This window comes from Taudactylus pleione, unplaced genomic scaffold, assembly GCF_031769625.1.
Source record: "Taudactylus pleione unplaced genomic scaffold, aTauple2 ptg000019l, whole genome shotgun sequence".
Lineage (NCBI taxonomy): Eukaryota > Metazoa > Chordata > Amphibia > Anura > Myobatrachidae > Taudactylus > Taudactylus pleione.
In genome coordinates this window covers 10,657,501-10,673,769 of record NW_028284421.1, presented here as the reverse complement: position 1 = coordinate 10,673,769, position 16,269 = coordinate 10,657,501, and the positions used below count along the sequence as shown (strand labels likewise).

At 45.8% G+C, this 16,269-nt stretch overlaps 2 protein-coding genes across 4 annotated transcripts in view; one reads left to right on the top strand and one right to left on the bottom strand.

Annotated features, from left to right (window-relative positions):
- LRRC49 (leucine rich repeat containing 49) overlaps positions 1 to 16,269 on the top strand; it is a 167,527-nt gene that overhangs the window by 66,113 nt on the left and 85,145 nt on the right. For all 3 annotated transcript variants that reach the window (XM_088443365.1, XM_088443375.1, XM_088443355.1), the window contains one exon: positions 2,460 to 2,521. In XM_088443365.1, the coding sequence (XP_088299491.1) occupies positions 2,460 to 2,521 (62 nt within the window). The remainder of the gene's footprint in view (positions 1 to 2,459; positions 2,522 to 16,269) is intronic.
- LOC148540324 (uncharacterized) overlaps positions 13,982 to 16,269 on the bottom strand; it is a 3,257-nt gene continuing 969 nt past the window's right edge. Inside the window, exons 1-3 of the mRNA XM_088443342.1 lie at positions 14,843 to 16,269; positions 14,615 to 14,743; positions 13,982 to 14,533 (exon numbers count right to left, since the gene is read on the bottom strand). The exon at positions 14,843 to 16,269 is cut by the window's right edge and continues 969 nt beyond it. Of these exons, the coding sequence (XP_088299468.1) occupies positions 14,310 to 14,533; positions 14,615 to 14,743; positions 14,843 to 16,269 (1,780 nt within the window). The 3' untranslated portion in view covers positions 13,982 to 14,309. The remainder of the gene's footprint in view (positions 14,534 to 14,614; positions 14,744 to 14,842) is intronic.

Here is a 16,269-nt window from a genome sequence, read left to right as displayed (position 1 = left end):
TCATATTTTTGCACCTGGACCCACAACTCTCAAGTTCCGTCATGCAGGGTGGAGACTGGGAGATGGCCTTAAGTGATCGCAAACAGGGGCCATTTCATGGCAGTGTTAGAGGAGTGTCACGGGGGTGTCGGGAACGCTGCTGGATTCCAAATCACAAATCCACAGCTTCAGATGCCATGTTTTGTTGGATTAGAGGAGAGAAGCTAGAGTAGACCCTAGGCTACCGCAAATGTCTATGGTGCGGCCAATCTTGCTTCGATGTTGGTGTGTTTATGCACAGACCACACAGCCTGGGAGTAAGCGTCTCAGCACTTATATATTCCTGCAACCGTTATTGTGAGAGCGGCTGCGACCATGGCTGCATTACCAACCACCTTTGAATCAGGCCCTATGTTGGTAGAATGATAGTTATTCTTTGTGTGGTGCTCAGTGGAACATGGACATAAAACCCATATAGTTTTGTTTCTAATTCCTTTGCGGCAGCCCCTGCAATATACCTATTCATCTAATGGAACACCTTTCTGAAAGCTTTCAGCACAAATATGCAAAATGATTCACATAAACAATTCATGAAAACATAACACATTGTATTCTATCTGTTAAAAGAAAAAAGAAAAACATTATAAATGGGGAAAAGAAAATATCCTATTGATTTCAATTGTTTAGGTGTAGTTGATTATTTATTTTTTTAGATGTGAGGCTTTTGGTTATAAAACTGTGTAGAAAATAGCAGCTTGTGGGCCTGATTCAGAGCCGGACGCTATTTGCGCTCGCTCGGTCAGAAAAAGGGGCCGGATATTTAAATAGAGCGCTTGCTCTTTGCGGTCTGTAGACGCCTCTATGTCTGAACGAGCGAACGAAACATGCGCTCGCTATTTTTTTTAAAACGCCCCCTGGCCACTCGCATCCTACGTCATCTCCGCTATTTATTTGATTAATCGAGTACATCGAAAAGCATCTGAACTGCTCGCAGTGCTTGTGGTTGGATTTTCCTACCGCAGTCATGCGAACAGTTCAGGCTAAGAAACAACCAAGTGACGTGGTCGATGACGCTGCTTAGTCAATTATGCACACCCTTAAAACGCCCGTTTTACCGTTTGGCACGCCTGCGTTCGGATCTCCACTCCCCGTTTTCAAGCACCTTCCCCTGTTACCACCCACAAACGCCTCATCCTGTCACTCAAATTAGCAGGCATTCGCTATTTTGCAAGCACAAAATTTCCGACCACAATGACTGGTTCGCGCATGCGTATTACAACCCGTACGCATGCGCAGTTGTGCGAACATCGCTCGGAGCGAACGAGCGGCCGCTTACGAACGGCTCTGAATCAGGCCCTCTGTGCGTTCAGAGATTAGTGCAGGTTTTACAGTACATACTTGCTTTTATTAGCAGTGTCAGGTCAGGAGATATGGCTCCATTCCAGGAAATTATGGAGTAATTAGTTGTTTTGACAGGCAATGAGAATGAATAGGTTATGCTGTGTCTAGTCTTATATGTTAGATGAAAATAGACGTTTGTATCAAGATGGTCATTGTAGTAGGTATTATCCCGACAGCGGCAGCCCGGCAAGGGTGAAGATCCCGATCGTCCCTAAGGTAAGTATCGCTATCCTGATTCCCCCCCTAACCCTAACCCTCCCTTGGGGATGCCTAATCCTAACCTCCCCCCTCTAAGTGCCTAAACCTAACCCCCGAGTTTTCTACACCTGTCATTAGTACAACGCTGGGATTAGAGAGTCTGGAAGCCGGCGGTCTGCATTTAGACAGTCGGCTTCCAGACTACATCCCATTATTTAATGTCAACCAGCTCATCTATAGAAATTGTTATACTTTTGCACTTAATAAGGTATGTGTTCCACTAAGATCCGGCTCTTAAATTGTCACTTATGCAGTATGGATTGAGGCATGAGTCTGCACCATAAATTATGTATTTATCCATGACATAATAATACATTAAATATTGAACTGATGTGAATGTGCTGAATATTCAAACTAAAAGCTTGAAACAGTAATCTAGAAATTGCCTTTAACTGTATTCATCTGGCACAGTTTCTATAATTCCTGATTTCCTATTTCAATCAACCGAGGCTATGTCATGTTTGTACTACACAATAAAATCCAATTTGCTGCTCTGCAGCTGATCAGCCTCCTTGCCAGTGTGCAGTAAAATGCTGAGCGTGCACGTTAGCTCCTGAAAGCAAGGACCTCTCTCCTTCTCTCTCCCCCACCCATCTCTCTGCCGTTCACCTTGCAAGTGCAGTTGGTTCTGCAGACCAGCTCACTGCACAGAAACACTTCCCAGTTAGCCACACCACAGAGGAATGGGGCGTCACGCTCAACAGTAATCAATGCTGCAGCAAGACCACAGCAATTAGCAGAGTGTTCTGTATCGCCAGAGCAGATGTTACTGTGCTACGTCACATACTGTCACTGATGGAGTGAATCTGTTTCCTTTTTAGAGAGATGTGGATACTTTGTCCAGCCTCCAGCTCCTTTATCTCAGCTTTAATAACATATCAAGGTAAGAGTGTTCCTGTAAACATTTACTCATTGTCTTATTTGTAACACTGCTGGCTTACTGTACTTAGCTACTTTGTCAGTGCTCTATAATGTAACATGAAATGTTCTTACCATGCTGCACAATCTATCTATGCTATACAATATACACAAGGATGATGTGACTGTGCATTGGCTGCCACACCTACTTATAGTCTGTCCAACTACAGTGGGTTAAATTGCTCAAATTAAATGAACTGATGAACTATTATTGTTAATAGTTTATTGTTAGGGATTTTCCTTTTTTTAAGCTTTAATTTTACGTATTACATGAATCTCTTTGGTTTATGTGGCAGCCAGGCATCTGCAGCATGCTTTGTGGTGGGTATACTCTAGAAGGCTTTGTAGGCCACTAGAATTGATAGGAGTTTGGTTGCAGTGCCTCTAGGATTTGCACACATTGATAAGTACCCAGCCATTAATGTCAGTACAGCTGAGTGAGTGTAGCACTTTGTAGAGTGCAAAGGGTAAAAGGCATTCTAATTATAATAATGCCTGGGGCACATCCACACACTCCCATTGTTGTCATCATTTTCAGTCTTTTATACCTAAACTTTCATGTTCTATAACATGTAGGGTACCATGACTTATCTGGATCAGTATAGGAAATACAATTGCAGCAACAATTTCAGATTGGCTTTCATTGCAACATTTGCAAAATATTGTATTTAGAAAGATATTTATAGATCATAAACTAGCCTGGAATTAAGATTTTTTTTCTAGTAATTGAAGACAGGAAATTGAATGAAACTTAACACTGTGTAAAAACGCTGTGCCCTGCCCTGTTCATTCAGTCTATGACAATGACATAATACTGCAGTATCTAACCACTTTTCCCGTGATCAGCCACTTGCAGAAGTAGCAATTGTGGGCCTGGCGTGCCTGTTTTACAAGCTTAATTTATCACTGATATATATATATATATGTATCTGTGTGTGTATGTGTGTGTGTATGTATGTATATATATATATATATATATATATATATATATATATATATATATATATATATATATAGTGTGTGTGTTTACTATTGTAAATGTTTTGTTATCACACAATGCGGTGTTTATATGTTTATTGATCTTTTTACTGGATCACAGATTAAGAAATGTATAATATATATATATATATATATATATATATATATATATATTATTTTATGTGAATTACTGATATTACAAAAGGTATTAGTAAATGTGTTTGGAACGGATTATGACAGCGGTTGTCAACCACACTGGTGTTTCACAAGTGGGGCAAAAGTGTGCCGCGCTGTAGCCGAGGCTGTGGAGCTGACCTTGGAGGAGTTTTTACCCCAGCTCACCTCCTGTATTTCGCAGAGGTCAGGGCTTAGGGCCTGATTCAGAGCCGGACGCAATTAGCGCTCGCTCGTCCAGAAAATAGGGGTGGCTATTCAATTGAACCGTTCGCTGTTTGCGGTCTGTTCACGCCTCTAGGTCTGAACGAGCGTACAAAACTTGCGGTTGTTTTTTGGGAAACTACCCCCCCTGGCCGCTCGCATCCTACGTCATGTCCGCTATTTATTAGATTAATCGAGTACATCGAACAGGGTGTGAACTGCTCGCTATTCTTGTGGTTGGTTTTTGCTACCACAATTTTGCGAGCAGTTCTGGCTTAAAAAAAACCCAGTGACGTGGTCAATGACGCTGCTGTTTTAAATATGCACACCCATAAAACGCCCATTTTGACCTTTAAGCACGCCTGCGATCGGATCTCCACTCCCCGTTTTCAAGCACCTTCCCCTGTTACCACCCACATACGCCTCTTTCTGTCACTGAAATTAGCAGGCATTCGCTATTTTGCGAGCACATGAATTTCGGCCGCACTGACTGGTTCGCGCATGCGTATAACGATCCGTACGCATGCGCAGTTGGGCAAACATCGCTCAGAGCGAACGAGCTGCCGCTTACGAGTGGCTCTGAATCAGGCCCTTAGTTTTTACTTCCCGCATCTGGGTCAGCTCTACGGACGGGCAGTCAAGGTGAGTGCCTGTCAGTTCTTGCTGGACCGAGGCATGGAGCGCTGCTGGAGGTGGGCTGGAGCTGGCTAGCAACTTTCAGCCTGGCGGGCAGCACAACCAAGTGGCCCAGGCTGTGTACAAAAAAGGAAAAGCTGTGATGGAAAAAAAGGACACACACACACACTCACACACACACACACACACACACACACACACATTTCTATATTAATACCCCCCCCAAAAAAAAATATACAATTGTACCCAAAATATACAACCCCTTCCCTTGTCTGTATATCTATTATTGTGCCACCCTCCCCATCTGTATGATCATTATTGTGCCATCCTCCCCATCTGTATACTCTGTATTGTGGCCCCCTCCCCATCTGTATACCCATTGCTGTGGCCCCCTCCCCATCTGTATACCCATTACTGTGTCCCCCTCCCCATCTGTATACCCATTGCTGTGGCCCCTCGACATCTATGTGTTTGCTATTCTCTGCTCCATCCCATGCAGGAGTCAGCTTACCTGATTTGTTCTCAAGTTCTCGTCCTTCAGCTTTGCAGCTCGGTGGCTCCTCCAGTCCTCTTGCAGTTCACCTACTCCAGCAGCAGCTGCAGTACAGTATTGCTCCATTACAGGTCTCCACAGGCAGCCACATGCGAACATCACAACGCCTAACATGATGTCCACGGCCTTGCCGGCAGCAAGTTGTGCTGACGGGGTGGTAAGGGAACCCATTAAGGTGATGGACCAGGTGTTATCAGGCAACGGCGAATGGCCATGGCAACACCTACACAGGACACTGAGTCCTAGGTGACTGCCCTAGTCACACGTCTGGAGACATGCAGGGGATGCTCCTGGCTGCTCAGTTTGTTAAAAGGATTACGAGAATAATCAGCTGATCGGCCACCCTGATTATCCTCGTAACACACAAACTGAGCAGCCGGGGAGTATCCTCTGTATGTCTGCCTCTGTTCAGACGTGTATGGAGCATATACGGCAGCTGGTAACTGGTGGCCCCACTACACTGAAATTGTACTGGTATGGGGGAAGGGTGCAGTTGGCACCCTGGTCCAGTCTGCCCCTGGTGGTGGGGAGGGAATGCATATTGTTTTTGAAAATTACACAATGAATATATTTTATATATTGCATTTTTAAACACAATCGTAATACTCATTTGTTTTAAAGATAAAAGCTTTGCTAAAGAAACAACCTGATGGTGGGCCCTGGCAGTTTTAGCATCTTGGTCAGTGTGCCATGAGTGAGAAAAGGTTGAGAATCACTGCATTATGATGTGCACTGTACCAGGTTGTAACATTGTATGTGAATACTTTCAATATATTGATTTCATAGTTGATAATTGTCACTGACTTTCAGAGACAGTCATAGGTTTTAGCTATGTAAATTTATATCCATAAATATCTCCCTTTTTTCAGTAAAGCCAATTGTTTAGCATAATTCATAATAATTTAGAAATTAGAGCTAATTCTCTATTCTTATTCTCTGGGCCTTACAGGAGTAATGGCAGTGGTGTATCTATAATGGGTGTAGGGTGTGTGCACCCATTATAGATACGCCACCGCAGTCCCTCCTGCCAATCCTGCTGCTATCCGTGCCATTATTCCATAGATGCATACATTTGGAAATATGGAGCCGGCACCATATTTCCCAAGATAAGACTACACTGTTGTGCATGCGCCAAGTCTTTATGACGTTCTGCACATGTGCCGGTGCCATATTTTTTTCTCAGCGGGGAGTGGGACCGTGAGTAACTGAGGATGTGTCCACTCCAAACTTAAAGCACCCCTATAAGATAAAATCGTTTCGGCACCTGCCGCTCCTCTCCCTCCCTCCCTCCTTCTTTCTTATCAGAGCATCGGCCGAAGACAGGCAGGGGCTGTGCTTTATAGCAATAGGCTGCACAGCCCCTGCACCGCACGGAAGAGGAGGTATAATGTGCTATGTTTTAACTTAACATTACACCTCCTCCTCTGTGTGGTGCAGGGGCTGTGCAACCTATAGCTATAAAGCACAGCCCCTGCCTGTCCTCGGCCGCCGCTCCTTTCACATGTTTTTTTTTTGGTGGGGGGGGGGTGAGCTGCTCCCTTGCCCCCCCTATTCTGATATTCCGACGCCCATGATGATGGGTATTTTTTTTCTTCTGTGATCCATATAGATCAGTGTTTCTCAACTTATCTTTACTATAAGAGTACTGTATATCAGGCAGTTTCAATTCCAATAATTAAATTATATGCAAACTAACCATTTAACTTATAAATAATTTATAAAATATATTACATATTTCTACATAAAAAATAAAAACATGAATAGAAGGACAAAACGTTTTATATATACATGCTTGCTCATTGCTTCAGAGTACTGAGAATATATAGATACAAAATAAGGGCGCACTTGGTACATGATACAAAATGGCTGGGACACCCTGATCTAGACACAGACAATTGTAATGTGCTTAGATAGAGTAGCTCAGAATCATTGTTGGTAATTAGACCTATATATATACATCTACAGGGAGGTCAAGAAGTTTGGAAACACCCTTCTAAAAAGAAAATGAGTAAGAAAATATTAATCCAGTGTCTACACACATGATATAGGAGTGGGGGAAAACTGTTTAGGGTATAGTGGCCATCTTGAAGTCAGCCATCTTGGATTCAATTCTAATTTGTTCATTGGGGAGCTAGTGATGTAACATATCAGACAGGTGCAGAATTTCATAAGAAAAACAATGGTGTTCTTCATTTTAATCTTAATTCATGCTCAAGTTTTAACAAAGTTTATAGGATATGTTCGAAGTGCTGTCCACCTTGTTGCAGTGTTAAGGCTATTCTTGACCAACATGTCTGAGCACAAGCATCAACAATTTGTTGTTGCAGATGATAACGATCTTTTATCTTCACAGCATCAACATGTTCCTTCAGGTAACACCACAAAAAGAAATCCAACAGAGTTAAATCTGGGGATCTTGTTGGCCACTGGACTGGACCTCTACGGCCAATCCACCTTTGGGGAAACTGCACATCAAGATATTCCCGGACAATGAGTCCATAATGAGGTGGGGCACCATCTTGCTTGAAGAAATTAGGATATGACCCATCCTCCGATAACAATGATGGAAAAATCTTAACAACCTCTTGTAAAGTGCCGCTGTTAATGTTCCATCAATGAAGAATGGTCCCACAATACGTGTAGTCTACAAACCAGACTATACCAACTGTTTTGCCAAGGCTACAACCCTACAGGCATCCATCCAGTGAGAGTTTGTCTCTGACCAGTACCTGTGGCTCTGTTTGTTTACCTCTCCATTGACAAAGAAATTTGCCTCATCACTAAACAATACCTAGTGTGGAAAATGAGGGTTCACTTGAAGTTGCTGTGTTACCCAGTGTGCAAACTCCACCTAACGGTCTGGGTTATCCTCAGTCAAGTGTTGCAACATCTGAATCTTGTAGGGGTGCCATTCATGTGTTGTCAAAATTCTCAAATTGGCTGTATGACTAACCCCACATTCACTAGATACTGTAGGCAATGAGTGCTACGTTGTGGGCTCTTTAAAAATGATGCCAGCACAGCAGTTGTTGTTGCTTCATCTGTAACAGTTTTCGGTTGTCTACTTGGTTTATCTGCAACTGATCTGGTTTCTTTAAATTTGGCAAGGAGTTTGGCAATTACACTGTGAGTAATGGGTGGCCTATTTGGGTGACGTTGGTTGAAATAATTTGCAATAGCACGTGTGCTTCATTCTCCAGCTATCAAGACAATCTCAACACATTATTTTTTGTTACTACTATTGTCATTAATGTCACTACCTGCAAAAAAAAACTCTTTTAAAACTCGAGAATGAATAAAAACACCATTGTGTTTCTTATGAAATTTTGCATCTGATTGATATGTCACATGACTACCAATTAAAAAATGAAAGTTGTATTCAAAATTGCCGACTTCAAGATGGATGCCATACTGGTGACCTACGCTAAAAAGGTTTCCCCCACTCACTTATCATATATGTAGACACTGGATTAATATATATAGCGCGATTCAATTCAATGCGATGTCGAATAGCCCCGGGAGGGAACTCCCGGAGATATTAAATTCAGCGCGCTTTTAAGTTGGAGAATGCCGGTTCTCGTGACTTAACCCGGGGGTTTAGTCGGTAGAACTGGCATTCCCTGATTAAAGTGCCGGCACATTTGTCGGATTTCTCCTTGCATCCCAGGAGTGTGCGAGAAGAAATCCTTCAGCCCGCCCAAACATCGCAGTGAATTGAATAGCTTCAGGAGCTTCCTCCCAAGGCTATTCAACATCGCATTGAATTAAATCGCCCCCATAGTGTGTATTCCCAGTACTGTATGTTATAGGGTTTTCTTAAAGCACCTATGTGCATAGTTTTGGCCAGTATAAATGTGCTGGGTTGCAGGACTCACAATTTTTAGGGTATACATTAACCTCTTTAAGTGGAAAAAGGAGACCCTTAGGCGCTATTATGAAGTCAACACAAAGTATTGAACAATGATGTAGGTATATAAACATGTGTTACACCTAAATATATAGCAAATCTAAAGAAGAAATGAAGGATAGAAAATATTAATAATATTACAAAAAAATTGCTTTCACATGAAATACTTCTGGCAACTATGCAAAATATTATTATTATCATTACTATATTCATTGATTTGCAAGGCACCACTTCCAGACAGTAAAGAAAACCGGGCACATAATAACAGGCAGGGCCGGTGCTATCATTGGGCAGATTTAAGTAGCTGCCTATCTGGGGAGGGGTGCTGAGCAGTGGTGTAACAAAGGGAGGGTCGAGCAGGGCTTGTGCCCTGGGTGCCATCGGATCAGCGGCGCCGAGGGCTGCGGTTCCGGTACACTGGTCAGTTTAGCACGCACTACACAGTAACAAACACTGCCACCAGCTAGTACACTCGTGTGTTTGTTTTGGCAGCCAATGACAGTCAGACAGACTCTCATTGGCTGCTGCGCCCACTGCCGGAGCCGGGCTGGAGCTCACTCATGAGCTCCATCTTCTGGCTCCTGCAGTGGATGATGGGAAAGACATCATGACATTTCTCCCATAATGCAGAGCGGGCCGGTCCAGGATGACAGAGGAGCGGACGGAGGTGGGCGCAGGAGCGGGATTCAGGTAAGTGGTTTTTTTTGTTTGTTTGCATTGGAGCGACCACTACTGGGGGCACGCATAGGGGGGGATTACTACTGTGGGCACTGCATAGGGGGGGGACTGCATAGGGGGGACTACTACTGGGGGCACTATATAAAGGGCACTGCATAGGGGGGACCACTACTGGGGGCACTGCATAGGGGGGGACTACTACTGGGGGCACTGCATAGGGGGGGACTACTACTGGGGGCACTGCATAGGGGGCGCTACTACTGGGGGCACTGCATAGGGGGGGCTACTACTGGGGGCACTGCATAGGGGGGGCTACTACTGGGGGCACTGTTTAAGGGGGACCACTAATGGGGGCACTGTTTAAGGGGGACCACTAATGGGGGCACTGTATAAGGGGCACTGCATAGGGGGGACCACTACTGGGGGCTCTGCATAGGGGGGACTACTATTGGGGCACTGTATAAGGGGCACTACTGGGAGCATTGCATAGGGGGGACCACTACTGGGGGCTCTGCATAGGGGGGACTACTATTGGGCACTGTATAAGGGGCACTGCATAGGGGGACCACTACTGGGGGCACTGCATAAGGGGCTCTACTAGGGGCATTGTATAAGTAGCACTACTGGGGGCACTGCATAAGGGGCATTACTGGGGGCACTGCATAAGGGTGCATTACTGGGGGAACTGTATAAGGGGCACTACTGGGGGCACTGTATTAAGGGTACAACTACAGGGGGCACCGCATAAGGGGCACTGCTACTGTGGACATTTCATAAGGGGAACTACTACAGTGGGCATTGCAAGAGGGGCACTACTACTACTTGGGGCATTAAGGTGCATATGGAATGGAAAGGAATGTTCCCAGAGTGACGAGAAACGGTGATGTCTTGTGTTGCCACGCCCCTTTCCAGTGAACACGCCCCTTGTGACCACACCCACTTTTTGGGCACTTGCGGGGGGGGGGGGGGGCTTCCATTTTTTAACTTGCCCTGGGCTCCAAATACCCTAGTTACGCCATTGGTGCTGTGGTCAACTAGCACAAAAACATATTGGGCAAACACCATATGAGAGCATTGTTAGCAATACAATATAAAATGCATATGCTGTTTTATTTTAACAAGGTGGAATAACAAGTATGAGGTTAATGAAGAGATACATTCTCTTAAGGCAGGTGTGGGGAACCTTTTTTCTGCCGAGGGACACTTTGATATATATAACATTATTTTCGGGCTCGGTGCAGGTCACGTCCCCTCCATGTGATGTCACACGGGGGTGGGTCCACAATCGCCAGTGATTACAGCAATGCCTGGAGCATCCTGGGGACATTCCGGGGAGCTGTAAGGCCAGCGGTGTGACTGAAGCGTCCTAAGGAAACTCCAGGCAGCACTGTGGCATAGATTCTGGCTGCAGATGAGGCTAGCAGAAAAAAGCTCCCAGACCAAATGATTCCGCGGGCCTTATACAGCCCCCAGGCCTGAAGTTCCCCATCCCTGTCTTAAAGGGTCACACACACAATGATGGAGGTAGGCTTTTACCAGGAGGGAAGGGGGGGGGCTGCTAGCCTGGAGCTCTTGCCTCGGACACAGAGAAATGTTGCACTGACCCTGATAACGGACATAGAACAAGATAGACAAATAAATGCCTAGGTGGTAGCAAAGTGTAGAGAAGGCCTAGGTCATGAAAGCTTCCAATCAGGTGGGAAGAGGACAGGTCTGAAACAATATGAGTGTGTCCCTGTCTCCCATTTTATACTAGCCTTTTCTCCTGAATATGCTATTATAATTCAGGGTCATTGTTTACATCATCTATTCGATCATGATAGATAAAACATGGACTGTTTCCTGGCAACTTGTCATGTGCTTTTTATTATACATATCTTTTAATGTTTATAAGTTTGGGTTTTATTTTTTTAAATAAACTCAGAGAATTACTGTAGGTGCTACAGACGTGTCCAAATACATCTAGCATTGAACAGCCCTTCTAGTTGCGCCATGCCATGGCGTTACTCTGTAGTGCTGAGCATCTTTTCCCCTTCAATTGCGTCTTATTCACACAGCAATGCGAATATGACGCATGAGCAGCTTCCGCTGGTTAAAATTACGTGCGGAATGCCTATGTTCTGTGTGTGACTGCATCTGCATGCGAAATGCTACGTTATAGTGTCACTGGCTGTGTTACTGTAATGTAGAGTTTTGCATGCAGATGCCGGCGCACACAGAATATAGGCATGCTGCGTATTATGTTTCAGATTAAATTCCTGCCAGGTGTAGCAATCCTTATTTCAAGGTGTAAAATGTTATCCCCGTGTGGATACTTCCAATTACACAGTTGAAAAAGTTCTCCTCACTATAATCACCACTCAATTGGTAAAAAAGTGGCTACTGTTAGAATACATGCATGTACCAGTCTAAACTAAAAATGAAAGTAGTAGCCTCTATTCAGGGAGCCAGCCACTTACTCTGAGTGGATAAATTCCAGGAGCGCCTCTTATTCCAACAGTTCCGGAGTTGATCTGGTTAGTGGAATTAGCAGAGATGTGCATGTGGTCGCAGCCGTCACAGGATCCGGTCAGGTGGTATGGTGGGATATAACCTCCCGTGTGTGCCGCAATCCTGGATGGTTTGGTACGGAGCTGTGTGTAGTGGTGATCGGCAGTAGGAGAATGCTGTGTGTTGGTGCGTGGAGTCCCACTGATGTCATAAAGGGGTGTGGCTTGACGCGTTTCTCGGCTGCTATGCCGTTTCCTCAAAAGCTAAGAGGGTGATTCAACAGTGGACGGAATTGCAAAGCTGCCTGCATGCAAATACAGCAGTAGGTGTACGACACCCCCGGCTGCATTCGCGATCACAGCACTGCGACCGAAGTTGCAGGCTGGTATCGCAAATGCAGCAGGGGGTGTCAGCTTCAGTTTACTCAGGCTGACCGGCTTGCAAAGCCGGGAAACTGCGTCCGTCGACAAAGCCCCTGGCCATACCACTCCCAGAAAACTGGGCAGACGCCCCAGTTTCCGGGAATGCCGTCCATCCCCTTCCACACACCTCCCCTTAAATGCCTCTGTTTGTCAATCAAGCAGAGGCATCGAAGGGGCTGAGTGGGATTATGCAGTACCCATTCTGCACTCTCTCAGAATCTGCGGGAATCTGCGTTCAGTATTGTGTGCAATGCTGAATCAGACACTTAGGGCCTGATTCAGAGCCGGACGCAATTAGCGCTCGCTCGTCCAGAAAATAGGGGTGGCTATTCAAATGAACCGTTCGCTGTTTGCGGTCTGTTCACGCCTCTAGGTCTGAATGAGCGTACAAAACTTGCGGTCGTTTTTTGGGAAACTACGCCCCCTGGCCGCTCGCATCCTACGTCATGTCCGCTATTTATTAGATTAATCGAGTACATCGAACAGGGTATGAACTGCTCGCTATTCTTGTGGTTGGTTTTTGCTACCACAATTTTGCGAGCAGTTCTGGCTATAAAATAACCCAGTGACGTGGTCAATGACGCTGCTGTTTTAAATATGCACACCCATAAAACGCCCGTTTTGACCTTTAAGCACGCCTGCGATCAGATCTCCACTCCCCGTTTTCAAGCACCTTCCCCTGTTACCACCCAAATACGCCTCTTTCTGTCACTCAAATTAGCAGGCATGCGCTATTTTGCGAGCACATGAATTTCGGCCGCACTGACTGGTTCGCGCATGCGTATAACGATCCGTGCGCATGCGCAGTTGGGCAAACATCGCTCAGAGCGAACGAGCTGCTGCTTACGAGTGGCTCTGAATCAGGCCCTTAGTTTGGTGATCTCTGTGAATGGATTTCATGACTGGATACAATTAGGATTTATGCTGACTTACAGTCCATTCATCTTAATTATTGAGATTCATTATTTGGGAGAGGAGTCTCAATTATATGCACTTTTCCATATGATTCTCCAAAACCATTTGTTTTTATTTAATTTTATTATTCATGTATGTATTTACTTATGTATGTATTTATCCCTGTTATTAGTACAGCGTTCTACCAATGTTCCTACCAATCTTCTGTTGCAATGTTTTGCTGTGCACATTATGGTAGAAATGAGATCCGTACAACACCAATTTACCTGTGCACCTCTATGGGTTGCACCAGGGCTTAAAGTGGTCCTGGAGAGGTGGTGGAACTCCTCTCCTCCACCACCTACTCCCTCCCCACACTAGGCAGAGCTAGTCTAAGAGGCCAAAACAAGTGTGAAAACTGTTCTTTACACACACACACACACACACACACACACACACACACACATGCATACTTGTTTTTGTGACCTTTTCAGGACCCATGACTGGTTTGTCCATCATGGGGACGCCTGCTTCCCATTGCCCAAACAGCTTGATCAGCAAACCGTGCCTGCTGGTGGGTATCTATATCATATCACCCGGCGCGCATGTGCCGTATAGCTTGGTGACAGAAACCGGACACCATTATACCTCACCGGGACCTAGTCAGTTTTTCCTAACCATGTGGGTACTCCCTATGCCTCACTGGGACCTACTCAGGTATTCCTAACCATGTGGGTACACCCTTTGCTATGACCACTAAATGGTTTCACCACAGTAAATAAAAAAGACGCCTTGGTTGGACCAACATAAATTTTATTCAGGCTGTACACTGTCGCTTGATAGCAGTTATTCGGTTTTTTATGTAGTACTTGACTGACAGCCAGTTCCTAGCCTTCAGAGCCTGCTCCTCAGCGCCGAGGCAGGCGTTACAATCCTTTTTGCCGGGGACCTTGCAGGAGAGGATGAATCTCATCAGGTGTCTCTCAACTGCTGCTGCTTCTTTTCTGCTCCACGGTTTCTTTTTAGAGCCCATGCAATCACCTATGCAAGACAGGGAAGAGATCAGTCAACCAAAAACTCACCGCCAGCCCAAGCCACCCAATGAATTTGATGGACACACACCTTTAGTAGCCATGGGTGCATGCCTCTCCATCACTTTCAGTGCACTGGCATCTCCCTCCTCCACATGCACTGCTCCAGCTTCCACCTCTGGCTCATCATCAGACTCATCACTGGCTAGCGGGATTGGTTCTGGAAATACAAAGATAAACAGAGATCCCCGGTCACAGTTTCCCCCTTAGACTGTCAGCCCATGGAACAACCAGTCGGGTGAGGGACCATGCTACTTACCATTGGGATCAATGGAGATTTCTTCCAGGCTTTGTCCCTTAAAGTCAGCCAATCGACCTTGCTGGAGTGCCACAAAGAGTTTGCTAATTTTTGCCAATTGCAGGGTACCTTCAGGGAGGCGGTAGTACTGGCGGTGCACCCGGATATCGTGCCCTAGGAAATCGGCCAGCTGATCCATCTCCGTGTCACTCATGTTCAGCACCCTCGAAAGGGTGGCCACATGTTTCCGAAGCCTGGTAGAGGAGAGAGCTTCTGGATGCTTGGCTCCACATGCCCGTGCATAGAGTCGAATGCAGTCGGATCCTCTGAGGTGTGACAAGGCGGAGGGTCTTGCAAACATATATACATTGTCAGGACTGACACCACACTCTACCCTTTTCTCTGTGAGGTGCTCCAATGCCCTCTGCATGCAAGGGGACAGGAGGACAGGGACTTTCCTGCCTCTCTTACCAGGAATCTCAATGCGTGTGAAGTGCTGACATAGCCTCTTTTCTGGCTCTGACAGGGCCAGCGCCACATCACCCTGTAAATCAGCTGTGTGCCGAGATGCAAAAGAGCAAAGCTTCATCTTTGAGACCTCACCTTCCCTACGTCGGTTGAATAGGATTAGTTGTGTGAGGGTTACCTTGGCCAGCAGCAACCACTTCTTTGTGGTCGGGTGAGTGGACAAATCCTCTAGGTATTCCCGCTGTCTGTCAGTGAGATAAAGGTGCAACTGTTTTACATCATCAGTGAAAGGTAGAAGGGGGGGGGTGTTCCATTTTTGCTCCTCTAGGGTTTTGAGGGCAGCAGCCGAGATCATCTCGCTCCACCTTGCCTTGTATAGTTTTTGGAAGCTCCGTGCGCTCTCCACGGTCGGGGCATGGCCCTCCATAAGTGCCTGGCACTCAACCATGGTAGATATTTTTTGGAGGCTATGGCCCACTTTCAGGGCCAGTGAGGGAACCTTATAGGTATTCGTCAATTCAGCATAGCCGGCCAGGCTCCTTACGGCAGTTATGACCTGCAGGAAGTTTGCAGGGCAGATGAACTCTGCCATGCTCCTCAGAGGACTAACCATCCTGGCATGCAGTAACAGTCGCCCCACCTCTCTGAGCTTCTGCCGTATATAATCATGCTTACTGACATCCGAACCATGCCGGTTAAAGAGGTGGAGACCAAACTGCATGATGCAAGGGTCACCCTTTATTACCTGTACCACATCATCGTGAATCATATCACACAGCACCTTCCAGAGGCCCTTCCCAACACCCGGTGGAACGGGAGTGGCGTAAGCACAGAGGGATTGCACTCTGGTCCTGCCTGGTTTGGTGTTGGCAGGACCTTTTTTCAGCGGGCACCTTTTCACATGACGCCAAAGGTGTTGCCTTGAGAAAAGGCCCTGGCAATATGCACAATGCATGAAGTCTTGGGGAGCCACAGCTTCA